This window comes from Adelges cooleyi, unplaced genomic scaffold (assembly GCF_023614345.1).
Source record: "Adelges cooleyi isolate 19-005CV unplaced genomic scaffold, UGA_ACOO_1.1 ACOO_flye_CR_arks_rails_tigmint_CR_PRNA_41, whole genome shotgun sequence".
Taxonomy (NCBI): Eukaryota; Metazoa; Arthropoda; class Insecta; order Hemiptera; family Adelgidae; genus Adelges; species Adelges cooleyi.
In genome coordinates this window covers 4,179,462-4,197,136 of record NW_026096090.1, presented here as the reverse complement: position 1 = coordinate 4,197,136, position 17,675 = coordinate 4,179,462, and the positions used below count along the sequence as shown (strand labels likewise).

Genomic DNA, 17,675 nt, shown 5'->3' with positions numbered 1-17,675 from the left:
TTCACCACACCAATGCACAATGAAGTCGAGGAAATAATTTTAATGTATTTCATATTGCTATGAGCGATGACCAAAGCTTTTTCGTAACTCAACATTAATTAGTTTAATTAATTACACATGCAATAAGTATGTTGTATTTTAATATGATTAAATATAGTATGTTTGAGAAAATAAAGTACCGACCCATTTTAAAGTTTTAATGTTTCTTGAGCACTAACAAATTTTGAATAAAATGAGGAACTTTGTATATTTTATTAACTTGGTAGCAAAATTCGGAATAGGTTTTTATATAACTTACTGAACATTTTGTCTGATTGGTAATAACCAGTTTTAAGCTACAAATTTTCAAGTTGGAAACACTTAACATTATATGGAAGTAGTGAAGGATAGTTCTTGTGCACATATACAAAAAATATTATTTTACTTTTTCTTTCTTTCTATCTAACCATTTAAATATTGGTTAAAATTAAATAATTATATTTTGATGTGATCAGCTTAACTGTTAGAATTACGATGTAAATATTTACCGATTAGAAGTACATGTAGAGTTTTTATAATTATAAGCAACACAACTCAGCAATATATGATAATAATTATTTGAACGATGGTAGGCATTGTCTTTAAATTTCATATTTAATTTATTTTTTAATGGTCTGTGATAATAATTATTACACAAAGAACAGTTTGGAGTGTTTCGCGTTTTGTTTACCCAAAAGAGCACGTACTGATTAGTAAAACATTTTCGTTTTGCACGTTGTGTACAATATGCAAGCGTCTCTTGTAAAAGCTCATAAAACCAAATACGTGTTTTTGGCCTTTCAATGAAAAAGCTCTGTGATCCTCATCGTGAGGGGGGAAGAGACTACTACGAATAAGCTGGACGAAGACAAGCATTTTATAGGGCATTGCGGTGTAACGCGTTTGTTTTTCAGGTTTGCCTTTATTAGAATTCATTTTATATGAGAATGCGAATTTCGGTTTTCAATTTTTGCTATTTGTTTTCTTTTTCATTAAAAACCATATATTCAGATCAAATTGAATAACACGTATTATCATCGAAGTGACGTTACGATAGCTCCTTAGGCTCAAGTAAATCCGATTACACTTTTATTTTTTCCTTCGATCAAAAGTAATGGGCTACGTCGACGAAAGCTGACTTGATACGTGCAGTAAAAAATGGAAGAATACTACGCACCCGAGGCGGTTCCTATATTTATTTTATTCGTTTTATACCGCAGTGGTATATAAAATGTGTTGAAAAAGTGTGTATAACAATGACTCAGGTAATTATATTGCCACTGTCCTGTTTTTAATGAAGTTATCTGCTCTTTTTCAAAATTAAATATCAATAAATGTTGCTGGCTCCTCTTTATCCACCAATCGGTAATCGTTCATAGTGAATAATATAGAGGTAAATCAGAGTTCTGCCTATTTTTTAATTTTATACTTATAGCGTAATAATTTAAGTTAAAACGAAACTAAAATTCGGCTGTTTATAGTAATTTAAACGAATTCTGTAGCATATAGGTAGCATTAAAACGTCTCTTTAAAACATTAATTAAAATGGAACTAATCTCATTTTTATGTATATTCTACTATTGGTAAATCAGTTATTAAAATATTATAATATATAATACTTCAATACCGCTATATATTATAAATTATACTATTGTACAGAACAGTATGAGTAGGTAACTTTGATTAAAAAAAAAATTACGAAATCCTATAAAATCCGGATTTAATTTCTATCTCTAAAAGTTAAAATACTTTATTTAGCTGTTAGGTTTAATGTAGGAATACTAATTAGAGGAATGTAGGAAGTGAAGCTCACTATAAGTATATATAATACCAATGTTGGGGAAGAGGAAAGAAATTATGCAAATCCTAATTCGTGTGACTTATGGGAGGTAATTTGGGTACTTATAATGATTCAATATTAATAATAAATTTAAAATTATTTTTTTAGTGCACAATGAGTGGAAATGAGAAGGCAGCTGATCACGAGCAGCAAATTATCAAAGAACCAGCACCGGCGCCGACTACTACAAATACAATAACCGAATGTGAAATGGACGCTCTACTACTCGGCCGGATTGGGGTAAGTCGAATTCTTAATATAGATATAATAATGATTCTAAAGAGAACACTACCAATATTAACAGAATAAATAAGAATGTGAAAGTGTAAACATACATAACAAATCTAATCAAGTACAAGTAATTGGGATTCATACATTTTATGGTAATGTTTTTTTATAGTATTCGTACTATTCGGAACAAAATATAATAATAATATTATTACAATATATTATGGCCTATGGCCATATTATGGGCAAGTTTTTATAAGAACAGTCATAAAATAGAGATATTTAAAAAATTTAATGTTTGAGATTTATTTAGTTTTTTTATGACACCGCGTTGTGTACTGTACTGAGTAGTGGGTACCCACTACCCAGTCGGTTATGGACGTAATGTAGTTAAAAATTAAATACAAAATAAACGTAAGACAATATGTTTTCTATGACTGCAGTGTGTTGTGTATATAAAACGATATTGAATACGTTGAAATTATAGTATTTTACAGTATTGTTAAGGTAATAAAATATTACCTCACTATTAGGTTGTTATAGTTAACATTGTTTTTCAAATCGCAAATGTTTAATTATTTTTTTTTTCTAAAAATGTTTTAGTTACGAATAAAATGTCCTGAAAAATAGAAAATCTATGTATGAGAAAAACTGAAGTTAAAAACTTTGATGTTGTTATCTTTATCAACTTAGACGTACTCAAAATGGCCGACCTTATTTCAAAACAGTTGAAAAGCTAACATGTTAACACTAGGTTTAATCACAAAGTTATATTACATGCTCGTGTATTACGACTATTATTGGACGCGTAACGAAATGTCGTCTTGGGAAATCATTTTATGGTTGCCACACAACTTTTATAGAAAACTTAATTACTTCTTCAAATATTTGCGAGTGATTTATGACTCCCTATAGTAAGTGTTTGATACCATCGGAACTACAACAGGAACACTGTATTTGACCGAAACATATAATCATCATACAATTCATCGAACAATTGATTAAATTAAATATTTCAATGTCTATCTTCTCAGTAGTGTACATCAGTGTTGGATATTTTCATTTATATTTGTTTCTTTTTAACTACAGTATGTTACTAAAAGTAATGGTGGTGAATGCGGTTTTAAATAATTTCTTGCATACCATGGCAAGCGGAACCGGAAAATGTTTGTTTAAAGCTCATTTAAATGATAATCCTTTGCGTGATTGAAATGACTCCGTAAAAAAAATTACATATGTCGTTTAAAACCTGTATCTGATAAAATGTTTAAAATATGTTTAATATAATTTAGCTAAAACTTTATTAGCAGTATTTATAAAATACATAATTAAAAATACTACATGATATTCATGTCTTCGATTTAGTCATATTTTACTTTTATTCATTCTTACAAAATCGTCTTTAAACCACTCTTCTCTTTGCACGCTACACAACGACCCATTTATGGTACCGACTAAAAATACTCTTTCACTTTTGCCCGTTATCAATTTTATGAAATATTCCCCAATTTTTTGAATTCTCTAATTATTTCTTTCGACAGTCAATCTAGGCTCTCTTCTACAATTATCTCAGATAACTTATATATCATACTATATAGTTATATGTATAAACACAAAAACTGACTTGATAGAAGAAACCTACCGTTCAGTCAGTTTTGTAATTAATTTAATTACATGAATTAGGTTTATCATAGTTAAACATATTAAATTGACGAGACTAATTATTGTATATGTCTTCATTTAAATTACATTTTGTGATGTCTTCTATAATTAAGTTTATTTATTTAACATGTATTTTGTGGAACTTATTAAAATTGTGTTGGTGAGTATTCTGAAATCTTAATGACTGTTATGAGTTCATGTTATCACCTGCAAATTAATTCATCAAAACAAGGAAAGCAAGCTAATTTTTTTTTTCTTATAAGCATGAGATATGAATTTAGTAGATTGTAATCTTTAAAGTGTATATAATTATGTTTACCCTAAAATATCGCTTGTTTGATTTGTGAAGGGTTTTTTTATCAGTGTGACGTTTTGTTGCTTACACGTTAGTGTACTACATTGCAACTGAGAACAAATTATTATCCAATGTTTTGCATGAATCATATTTTTCGATTTCTTGGCCGTCTTCTTTTAAGATGTTTAACGGGAATGATTTACTGTAATGTAGCGATTGTTTTGGATGATTTATGGATAATCGATTGCGTATTTTTTAGCGACACTTATACAACAATACGAACCATCTAACAATAATTTATAATATTATTTGTTCTATTTTTAAAGTGTTTTAAATTTCTTTTTGCAAATTTTGATCGTATTTCTGAAATAGATAATATAGTGTTTTTTTTCAAAGAATCATTAAAATAGAGCTTTTTGACTATTATAATAAAACAATACAGTTTAGTTAATTATGTTATCACTTAACTTTCAAATTTGTGTAATATTTACTCTGCTACAAAGACAAAAACAAATTGCACAAGTTTCAATATTAATAAAAAATAAGTTGCTTCGGTATAATTGTTATGTAGGCATAATCAATAGCGTCGAAGAAATTATAATTTCATAATTGATTATGTAGACAATTCTAACAGTTAACGTGATTTGAAAACATTTTAACGTTAAAAAAAACTAAAATTGTTCTCACAACAAATAAATATTCTTAAAACTATAAGTTAAACGGCGCATCGTGTAGGTAATTCCGTAAAGTTATTGTCTAGGATTCACGCCCTAACGGTAAGTGGTTTACCCTTGGGACGATCGTTTGGCTTAGAGTGCCAATAGTACCAATTATGCTTAGAAAAACGTATTTATGTTGAAGTATATCAAACAAACGTTTCTTTGAGAATACCAGTTTGTTGTAGAGCTTATACTTTATAGCAACCAAATTAATTTTACAAGGAGTGGATGTTTATGATATCAAAATATTTTTTTTCTATGTGTATATGTTTTTTAATCTACGTCTTAAATGTTTTAACCAACAGAATTTCGTTGTATTAAATATTGTTTTAAAATAAAAAAAACGTTAGATGTGTACAATTCAAATTAAGAAAATTCTAAAAACACCGAATATAAATGATTAAATTTGGAGATATCATTACGATATAATGTATTATTTAATTAGCAGGTTATATGTATTTATTAATAGATCTAAATAATTTCAGTAATACTTTTTTCAAAAAGAATAAATTCGAATAAATAATATTGAAAAGCATATTTCCGGGATAAGACTTTTTAAAGTGTGTCCTAGTTCCAATTTGACTTAATTTCAATCCGATCTGAATACATAAATAATTCGTTTTTTTTCGTCAATTGGCGAATCAAAAATAATTTAAATATCGTTTTATACTTCAATTGAAAATATTAATTTTAATTCTATTACTGAATTTTAAAAGACTTTTAAAAGCGAATAAATAATAATTATAATAATGAATATCATTTAGTATGAAAAACATTTTATAAGATTTCAAGTTTTGTTCATTAAGCTTGATTAAATATAATTACTATAATCATTTTTTTTTTATTGTTGGTACACAGTGAACATTTGTAAATTAATATATTTTGAACTAAACAAGTAGCGATAAGAAAACTGTAATGTAACAAATACTTAGGTGTTATAGTTTTTTTTTCTTATATAGTATGATCGCTTTCTCTAAAAACTAACAATTGTTCTTTAAAACCAACTATGCTATAAGGTATACACTAATTATAATATATTGTATTAATATATTTTAATAATATATAACCTATAATTTTATAATATAGTAAATATAGAATTTAACATAGTAGCGTGTAGGGAAAATAACATTGGAAACAATTATTTTTTCGGTTTAAATTTAATTAAATAAATTAAATAATTGTAACTATTTAATTTGGTCGAATATTTGCATCAGAAAATATAATAAATGAGTTTTATAAAAAAATATCGTTGGCCGATTTTCAAATATGGTTAATCCACGCTCGTTGAAAATGTAACCACTATAAATAAATATATATATATATATATATATATATATTTATATATAAAAGTACATAATGTTTTAATTAAAAAAAAAAGATTGGCTAGGGATAATTTGTATGTTTTTTCTTGCCAACGTTATAGTCATAATTAAATATAGGCATCAGCATCAATCTTTTTTGATCGAACAAAGACTTGTTACGGTGAATAGGGGTTAGAGGGTATTAACGTCGTTATTTAATAATTATCTAAATATAATAGAACGACTTTAGCATATTCGTGACAAAATGTACGTCGACTAATTCGTTTAACGGCGACAGTGGGCCAATTTCAACAGAAAAATGCCGCGCTATAAGTATTTTGGCTATCTACGTTTATGTTATTATACCTATAAAAATAAACATCAAAGTAAATTAGTTTCATTTTTAAGCCGACACTTGGCCACTTGAATAAACCGTGTATTAAGTAAGATAGGTAAGAACTACTGAGTGTGCATATATTTGCATACATATTGAATCGTCCATCTTAGTACTTCAGTTTGCGATACATCAAATATTGGCAAGACAGCCGTGACGTTATTGCGTTATTACGCGGAATCCTATATAAATTAACATTTTAAATGCAATCTTAATTTTTATAATATGTATATTATGCAAATTGATTTATAACTCGGAATCGGAAACAGCTTAAGCAGCTCACGAAGGACTATTACTGGCTATGGTTGACTGTGATAGATGATTTTAAGAGGAAAACGTCGATTAAATGTAAAATAAATTGAAAGATGTTTCGGTTTATATTATTTAAAAATACAATGTAATTAAATATTTTCAGTTATTAAAAAGGATACTCTCTTATTTCCCTTATTATTATGTTTATTAATTTAAAAGTAAGTAATACATTTTAACGTATGACAGTTATTATCTTTAAGTAACGAGGGTATTCGTCGTATAATGTAAAAATAAAATTCAATAACATGACGTATACCGCTATATTTTACATATTTTTACATAAGAAGAGATTTACTAAGCCACAGGGCTTTAATTATTAAAATACCTACGTTTTTTTTTAAAAAGACTATATAATATGTTATATACTATATAATACATTATGCTATATATTACAATGTCAGTTCTTTTGTGATCAATGACATAATATATACGGAATCACCAACAACAAAACTGTTATAATTTGAAACATACATAAATTAAAAAAAATTAAGTATATAACTATAGTACAGCGTTACTGTTTATTGTAGAGATTTTATTAATATTTGACATTATAAACTCTTGTGACTTGTGAGCAAAATACTATATAAACAATTATATTTCACCATACAAATATATTTAAAAAATGAAGGTTTATATAGAAGATAAAAATCATTTTTCTCTAGCTTTAACTGAAAAAATGAACTTGAGTTGACGTGTTTCGATAAGTTTTGAAATTGCGTTTTTTTATTTAATGTATATAGACTGTACAAACAATTGCAAATTAAATTTAAATTTACATCAACTATACTTAAATTTAACAGTAGCTTAAGAATATTGGTACTATAGGTGTATGTAAACAGTCATTATAAATAATATATACAACTTACGTATAGCCGTAATTAATAAAAAACATTGATTAAAACTAATATACAAAAATTAAAAAGTCCGCGAGTTCGCATGTTATAGAAATTAAGCGAATCTTATTTAATGTTCATTATGCTTATTTTCATTTTAAAAGAAGATTTATATAAAGCGAAAATTTAAATTCTCAAAAAAATCTTCGGTAAGACCAAAAGCACTTCTATGGGGTAAATATATAAAATAGAGGTTGTGGTATTAAATACAAAATAAAAATTAGTAAAGAATTTACATCACTATAATTGTATTTATTTATTTTTTATATTATTGTGATGTGACTGATTAATAGTAACAATAATCGAATTTATTTGTAATTTCTTCGTTGACTTTGCAATGTTGAAAAAACTGATCTTTTCCAGATTATTTTTCTTAACGTCATTTTTCACCTAATAAAGGAATTCCCAAAAAGCCATACCATTACTCATACTTTAAAACTACGATTGTGTGGTATAATGCTTCGAGCTAAAATATTATTCAGTAATACTGTTCTCTCTTATAGCCGACAGCTACGGATGGGTGAATCTACCACTACCTATCTATGTTTTTAAGAAAACACTGTATGTATACAATATATTGTAACGTACCACTTTAGTATTGATAGTTTTGCAAAGAGAAGTGTTTCTGTATTTTGTATCAAACAAAATTGAGATCATTTGAAAATTTGAATGTTGAAACACAGTATCAGTAGTTACAACAAATTACAATTTTTTTTTTTTAATATAGTATATTTTTATTTAAAGCACTCAATGTGTTACATCACAACTAATTGCGTTTTAATTATCTTTATGGTTTGTGATATAAAAGGTGATTTATCAAGGATAAGAAGGATTCATTTTCTCTTATAATAATTGCAATTGTAGTTTTTACTATTGAAAATATTTTTGTTATTGTTATTTTACAGGATTATAAAATTATTTAATATTTACTTTATTTAGTACTTTTCAAAGATTTATCAACTTTTGAAACATCAATGGTAACGTCTGCATCCAATTTACTTTTTATAAAAAGAATAATTTACTAAACATTTTAGTTGATCGATAACCAGTTCTGAATAATTATTTTTAAAGTTATTGAAGTTAAAACTTTAGGACGAGAGGAAGAGTGGAGTGAAGAATTATTTTTATCCACGCAAGTTATATAACTACACTAGTTACTTACCTCCTCTCTCGTCCTAAATTGTATATTTAAATAATTTTAATTTTGTTTTGTTCGATTAATTCAAGTAATGTGACCAATCTATTTGTTATTAATATGAGACTCATTATTTAAGCTCCTTTTTCGTTAATTGATTCAAATGTTCAACAGGTATTGAATGTAATTTAGTTTTAAACGGCATATATAATATTTGTAGGGTTTTTAGGCAACTTCGTTTTCTTTGTTTGGTGAATGACCGGGTCTTAAGATGACAATACCAGAATAGAATACTTCATTATTAAAAGAAAAAAAATGATTTAATATCATAAACTCGTTGAATAATTCATTCGCTGATGAACCTAAAAAGAGAAGATTTGTTTTTCGGAAAATCTATTAGTGTTGTATTTTATAATTCATCATCTTAAATAGTAGAAGTGGTAACTCGGCTTTGCAGTTCAATACGTCCACAATTATGTCTGTATTTCAATAGTGGTCTTACCAAAATAGTGATGTTTGCGAAATACTTATATTCCCGTCGAATTATTATTGCTCACGTAGGGAATTACAATGCCGGGACCTCTTGTGAACGTTTTGAGTTAAATAATTTTACCCAGCACTCTCTGTTGCTGGAATTTTCCCTGTTAAACATCCGTTTGCTTTAATTGAGGCGATACGACATCTTATTTGCCAACCGTCCTCTGTGATTTCTCATGATTTCCGGCGCGAGAGATTGCATAAACAGCAAACTTCCGTAAATTATTATTCAACTGAATAATAATAATAATGACAATAATAATAAAACAAAATAACAATCACTTAAACGGTAATATACTTTTATGTATATACTTCGGTTATTCAAATTTAAGTTCACTTTTTAAAGTCCATAAGTCCAATGTGTTTACTTTCTGAACAAAAAAAAAAAATGAAATTCAGGTGCCTATTATTATTCCTGTAACTTAAACATAATAATAATGCTAATTTACAAATACGGTGAAACGTCTTGAGTGTCATTTAAGAATTATCGAGACGTTTATCGAATTATACATTGTCCAAATGTAATATTACCTTTGTAATGTTATAGCAAATATAAAGCCCAATGATCTGTGAAGATATTGCCAGCAAAACTAAATATTCTTTCATTAGGTAGATTTTTACCGGGTGTACACAAATATTTTATTTCCTTATATAACCGGTATACCGGTTGGTCAATTTTCTACGGTATACCGTTTAAGAAAAATTTTAACAGTTGACGTTGACATTAACATTGATGTAGTGGTAACAGTTCCTTTGTAATTCCATTTTAACAAACACAAACATAAAATGCACAGTACATGTTTAGGTATAAGGAATGGAACTGAAGTAACTAGATATTAAAATTCTGTTACGACAGATTATCGGAATTAATAAATTATGTTAATCTGTCAAATTTTAATTTTATAAACCCGGGCAATCCAGATTTCTAATGTTTGGATGCTCATCATTTAAATTTGTTTCGCCTCTTAATTAAACTTTCCAAAAAATAAAAAAATATTTTATTAACACAGCATTATAGAATTAAGTAATTTTTTACAAATTATTTAGCTTTTTTGGAAAATCTTAATGAAACCATTTTAGTTATGTATATAAAGCTTCGCCTTTTTTGTTATAATTATGTAAGTGCTTTTAGTGCATAATTATCATTATGCTGTAATTTGTTCGTAAAAATGAATCTGTCAGAATAATTAAGATAAAGAAAGCAAAATAAAGATAATCTTAATACTTCCTAGAATTTATTCGTATTAAAAGTGTGATGATTTTTTTTTAAACCTTTAACTCGATAACATCTTCCTTAGCAGTCAAATCTAGAATTTAAATGGTTCATTAATCTATTTTTAGGTATAGAATTAAAAATTTAAACTTCATTGCTGAAGTGATATGTTTTTTTTTCAATGGCAAACTTAAGTTTATAATTTTTGCATTTTTTAAAAATAAAATAAAATGTTTAAAAGTCTATCTGTGTAGGGATGTTTTGAATAATATTAAAAGAACAGTTAGATTTTTACCGTCAAATAAATTTTTTATGATGTTCTATTTATCATAATATAAGCTATAACATTTCACATAATTTTCGTAAACAATTAATATTGATCAACAAAAAAACAGGCTAATATGAGAGTTGCTTGTCAGTGAACTTAATTTACAAAAGTATAGCAGGTATAAAGTAATAAAAATAAAAATATTAAAATATATAGTTGTAAAAACATATTTCTTATAATATCACCAAAATATTTAATTTGTTTGTTTGTGCACAATTAAACAAATTATTATGTACGCTTAATATTTTTAGTAATTACATTGCAAAACTTGATACTTTTCAAATAATTAATTCATAAGCCCGTAATCTCCTCTCCCTCGATCTCCGCATTTGGCTATAAGCTATTAGTTTCATTGATTATCCAAATAATTTATGCACAATATCACTGTAACTTATAATGACATCAAAATGTATCAAGTATTTAAACTTATAGGTGCTTTAAGATTTATAAATGTATCAAGATTTAGTATGAATGTCAACCTCTGTCTTTGATCATTATGTAATGTATTCCGTTTATATAATATATAATAAATAATTATTCAAACGAAATTTTTGCAAAAATTAGTTAGACCATTTAACATTTAAATAAAAGCATTCTATATGTATTTTGTAAAACATGGAATCTTATAGAAAAAAAAAGTTTTATCTTAAGTTTCACACAAAGCCTTATGGAAAATAAAAACTTTAAAGTATTTGTCAAGTGACTAAAACTTGTGATTGGCTCTTTTAGATCCAAGGCAAAGGTATACAAACATATTCGTCTCTTATCTCAATTGACAATTCCATAGACCGTACATTCTAATGAAGGTAATTCAATGCTATGTGTTAAACAGTCTCTGTCTTGTTGACAATTTGACAGCAGCAGGTGGGCTGGACATTTTTCTTTTAAGACACGTACTACGAATGCGGGCTTTAGATAAATGTGTATACAACATATATCCGTATATCTGTTTTTTGAATTTAACAAAATTAACTATCAATCCAATTGTCGTGGGGATGCATAAAGAGGCACGGGTTACGCTTTAATTTAGCAGACACGCGTTCAAAGTTTAACAGGCTAGTAAATTGATTGTGTAAATTTGTCAAACGAATATCTGAGATGTACAGACATCAAAACAGTAATTTTCTTTGTATTTGGTTACATTGTGTTTTGATTCACATGTAGGAATGAGGAGATTTCGAGATGCTAAATATACCTTAACATTTAATCGCGTTATATTCGTTAAATATATAACAACATGTTAATCGTTTACGTTCTTGAAAATTGTTCAATAGTTAATTATTATAGGCTTGGGAAAGTTACTATTGTTATTATAAAGTTAAGGCGCACATCAGATTTTCGTCGAGAGGAAGGTTATAGTAAAATTATTGTATTTATTCCTCTCACTTTAAAGTTTAAACTTGTTTGAGATATTTCTAGCTCTGCCAAAAATTGTAATTTTTATATTGAAAAATCAGCTTTAGTTTTATGTTTTATTTTTAAATGTATATTGTAATCAGGGGTTCAAAATTCGTTCCTATTTGACTTATTTCTCTTTCATGTTCCGGGAAATCCGGAACTCGTTCTTTAAGATATTCGTTCCGGAACAAATACACGGAACTCGTTCCTCAAGATATTCGTTCCGGAACAAATACTCCGAAATTCGTTCCTTTGATATTTGTTCCGGAACAAATAAAATGTGATTGTTCCTTGTCATTATTAATAATTTATTAATGTATTTGTTCTACGTATTATGTTGTTTCGTTCGAGTATATCTAAGGTGCACATTTTTTTTGTTACTTTTGCCTTTGTGTGTGGTATTTTCGAAACAATAGACACAAAAGTATGTTATTAGGTTAGTTAATACATTTGATATAACAATTAATGTTATTTTCAGTATACATAAATGTATATAGTATATACACGGTGAAAGTTAATAGAGTTATTATAACACATTTTTATATACTAAGAACAATGTATGCAACTAATCCATCAAAACCATCAGTCCTTTAATCATGAATTAAACCTGCAAAGTTAAAAAATTAAATAAGGTTAAAAAAAAAAAAACCTTTTTTAGTAAAATGGAGAAAAATGTGTGGTAGATTCTTGAAGGCAAAATTTTTAGTAAATTATTCTTAATTTTAAAAGTTAATAAAATATACACGTTACCATTTAAATTTCAAAAGTTGCTATCAAAAAAACTAAGTTGGGAGGGGGGTAAAAACGAAAAAAATTGTGAAAAACTGAGATCACATTGTATATTAACAATATGAAAAAAAAAAAAATTTAATTTCTTATTAAACCCTATGAGATATTGAGTGGTTCATGATAAAAGAATCACCCTGTTTATGTTGTGTAAAAAATTACACTGGAAATTAGCCATATATTATAGCCCGTATATATATCTAAAAAAATATTAAATTAATATAAATTAAGTATTTTTTAACTTTGCAAGTTTAATTCATGATTAAAGGACTGATGGTTTTGATGGATTAGTTGCATACATTGTTCTTAGTATGTATAAATGTATTATAATAACTCTGTTATTTGTCCGGAACAAATATCTTGAGGAACGAGTTCCGGGTTATTTGCTCAGGAACGAATATCTTGAGGAATAAATTCCGGGTATTTGTTCCGGAAAGAATATCTTAAAGAACGAGTTCCAGGGTATTTGCTCCGGAACGATTACAACAGGGAGTCATGAAGGAACATGTTCCGGAATTAGTTCCGAACCCCTGATTGTAATAGTGAAGAATTAAAAATTACGCTTGGTTACATTAAGTAACTATATATTACAATAATATATTACAAAATATTATCGCTTTTATTTGATATTACTTTAGTTAATTTAATGAATGATATTTTACAATTTAAACAATGATTAAGGCTTGAGTCTCTTAAGATAACAACTGAAGAACATTACATTATAATTTAGCTTAGATGTAAACGATAACTACCGCAATTAGAGTGTCGTGTCGTTATCCTACATTTTATCTTTACAGGGTAATATTTGTTAACCTTGTTGTTCTACAATATTAGGTTTATCTAAAAGAGTAATTTTTTTTTTTAGAATTGTAAATTTTTTTGTTTTTTATAAACCTATGTTTAAACGTGGAAATATTTTGAACATTAGTTATAATATTAAAACACAAGTATAAATTATTATCATATAGAGTTAATTTTGCCTTAGTGTGTCAAATATAAGCAATAAGTTACGAAATGCATGAACTTTGAAATAACTAAAAACTGGAATTTAAAAGAAATTTTTGAATAAATTTTAATGTAACTGTTGATGTTACGGTTGGTATTTGTATTTCACAAGCAAGTTTATACTCACTTTTTTAAAGTTAAAGTACACTTTTATAAAATATAATATGTACTTGCTAATTAATTCTCAATTATGTTGACCAAGCTTTAAAAATTAAAACGTAAAAATAACAATAAAACAAAACTTTATATTTTTTGTTTGCCTGTATAAAATCAATTTTGTTCGGGTCATTCATTATTGTTTGAAATGTACATTTTATTTTCATCACACGATATTAACAGAATATAAAACGACCGAGGGAAATAATTGATTAATAAGCAGCTGTTCAATGAATGATATTTTGTTTACAATCTATACTTTATGTTATCCCAAAAACATAATTAATCAATCGACGAAAATGATTCGGTCAAATAGTAGTCTTATAATTAATTACTACAGTAATATTTTTATTTATATACTTGTTTTACAATGAGTAATTTTAATGACCTCAAATGATCGTCTTTCCATCCTAATAACTTGTTACTGTTGTTAACTATATACCGTAATCAACATTTTGTTTAATTAATAAAAGTTTAATTACTAATTTGACAAAATTAATAATTATGTATTAACAATTTATATAATATTCATCCACACACAGCTACATTACGGTCAAAGTTTCCTTATGAAAAAAAAGCTTTACTACATATTTTTGAGAACATTTTGTATGCTATGGTCCCACTTTAGATGTATTCAGTCTAATTTTTAGACCTTGGGAAAGGGCTGGTGATATATATTTTTTGGTTTGTCAATGTAAACTAATATTACTATATCTAAAGTATAGCTTATACAACATTTGAACTAATTTGACAATATTTTATAAAAAGTTATTGCATGTCGTATTTTTAAGATAAACAATGTATTCATTTTTATTGTTGTTTTCGATTTTGAAGATGATGGGGTGAACTTTTTAAATTTTTGGTCCAATTAAGTATCTTTTATGTACGATTTTGTAATCAATATACTTGCTATGTGAAATAATAGATTAAACGGTTAAGAAGATATCATCGGCTCAGAAAAAAAAATCACCAACTTATCGTTGTAAAAACAATACATCCTTCTTAGCTCCGTATCGAACCTAAAACCAAAATAAAAACAACATACCTATTGTAAAATGAATACCTTCTTAAAGGTTTCTTAATTAAAGATAAAATGAACAAATTCTTTTAAATTTAAATTGTTCTGAACGCCATAATGTCTTGAATAAATAAATGAAACATATCACTATTTTGGGTATTTTTGTTTTAATAATGTTCTATTAGATCATCTGATTCAGATGAATTGCATTTATACATACAAATTAATGAAAAACTAATAATTTAATTGCTTATGTATATATATATATATATATATATATATATATATATATATATTATGACATTTTATTGAGGTATTTTGAGCAGGTTATGTTAGGTTAAGTTACCATACGTAAAAATTATCAACAGTAAATCATAACTCCGTTTGAAATGGAAAAAATATAAAACTTTCTTTTACGCCTTGATAATTGTAAGTTTTCAATATCGCTGTATATTATATGTACAAAAGCCGCTATTCTGAGATCTCAAATGATTTTAATTCTCCTTCGCCCCTACTGTGGCTGATATATGTTCACATGCCGCGCCATTGATTCTGGTGGAAATTATTACCGTCGGATATCCCAAGTTTTCTATCTTCCTGTGATTTGTATTATTTTCCTGCATCGGTGGCTCCTGCCCTTAGGACTTAAAACGACTTCGTTGATTTAATACGACTCGTTTATGCAACATTACAAGCGCTCGTATTACAACGAATAAAATTTTCCTATGAAAAAAAAAATGTAATAATGACATGAATAGTAACTTAATACTGTAGCTACATTGCCTTCGACGTATGATGTAGTGTTTTTTTTTATAAACAGGTTAATGCAAAAGACACGAACAGGCTCGTTTACAAGAATTAAAATGGTGTACTGAAGGAAAACATCTTAGGTTTTTATATATAATACTCATGTATATTTAATTTGATCGCGTGTTTATTTAATTCAATACCTGTTTATTTATTTGTTTAACTTTTCATATACATTCCAGTTAGAAAATTAACTGATAATTACTAGAAAAACTTTACATTAAATTGGTATACTTATAATTTAAATTCTAGAATAATTCTTGTAATTAGTGTCAAACCTATATTAAACTTATATTTTTAAGTAAAATTATCAATTTTTTTGTGTACTTAAGTTATTGAAGATTGCGTCTATATATTTTCAGAATCGAAAAGACTTGCCATGCAATTATAGCAACTAATTTAAATCGTGGTTAACTACTATACTGAAATGTTGGAAAATTAATTTCTATAACTTCACGCTCAAGAAAATATGTTTTTTTAGTAACTTCTTAATATAAGTTATTAAGATACTTTAAATCACAATACTTACGTTTCCTTAATCATTTATACATTATACTCACTAATGTAAATATATTTTTTAATTATAACCAAAAATTAATTTTGTTAGAGCCATGTTTAAATCCGTTTTAATTGAAATTAAAATGTAAATATTATATATTTATATTTACAATAGTTTCAATTCACTTATAAGTATTTGTTTTTTTTATTGAAGACTTGTTGAGTCTAGTAACCTACAGTTACCTTTAGTAAGATACAAATCTTACTTGCAATTAGCTTTTTATTGGCATGACAAAGTTATAACAAAAATGTGAAATACACATTTTAAAATGTATTAAAAAATTGTACAACCATAGCGTTTTAAAATTAATGGGGTGCTTTTAATTGATTTCAAATCCCGGCTATACAAACTCAATAGTTTATAAACAAACTTATTTACACACAGTGCTCGTGTTAAATATTAAAAATAACTGAAGCACTTTTCTTGTCGGAACGACTACAAAATTATTGTTAGAAAACTAAGTGAAATTTTACAAAACAATTTTAATTCGTGTTTCCTTTTTAGATTTCGGTTCGTTCTGTTAATAATTAAACACTGGAATAATTAGATATCTTAGACAATTGTAACAATTATATTTTGTTAGTTTGTATTTATAATAGTACAGAACAGCTACTATTCTCTATAAAGTTGGTTCAACACTACTTGTAAGTAATTAACGATTGAATTAATCGTTGACACTCGCAAGTTGTGTAAGACTAGACGCTCGTCAGAAATAATTACTTGCAAGTACACTCGTAGTTAATCGCTCAAAAAGCGATTATTTTGCCTGAGTCCACATTACTCGGAATAACTTGTGGTCACTTGAGAATAGTGTGAGAGATTAACTTGACCAATCATTAATGGCCGTATAATTAATCGAAATAGTCTTTCGTCTATACACTCACGAGTAGTGTGAAACCGGCTTTAGAAAGCAAACCCTTTAGTGTACAAAACAGTGGATTAATTTGCATACGTCAGATGCAGATTCAAACAATAGCATAGATTCCCAATTGTAACACTGGGAATAGTGATTTTGCGTCACAATATATACGATTAGATTTTTAATAATTCTGGTCAGCCGAATACGAAAAA

At 26.9% G+C, this 17,675-nt stretch overlaps 1 protein-coding gene across 3 annotated transcripts in view; it reads left to right on the top strand.

Moving 5' to 3' along the window:
* The window catches only part of LOC126842022 (prolyl endopeptidase FAP-like), a 143,656-nt gene that overhangs the window by 5,025 nt on the left and 120,956 nt on the right, over nucleotides 1–17,675 (top strand). For 2 of the 3 annotated variants that reach the window (XM_050578878.1, XM_050578879.1), the window contains exon 2: nucleotides 1,967–2,098. In XM_050578878.1, coding sequence (XP_050434835.1) covers nucleotides 1,973–2,098 — 126 coding nt within the window. In that variant the 5' untranslated portion in view covers nucleotides 1,967–1,972. Of the gene's footprint in view, nucleotides 1–1,896; nucleotides 1,908–1,966; nucleotides 2,099–17,675 lie in introns of those variants that run through there. The other variant, XM_050578880.1, reaches the window with a different exon arrangement.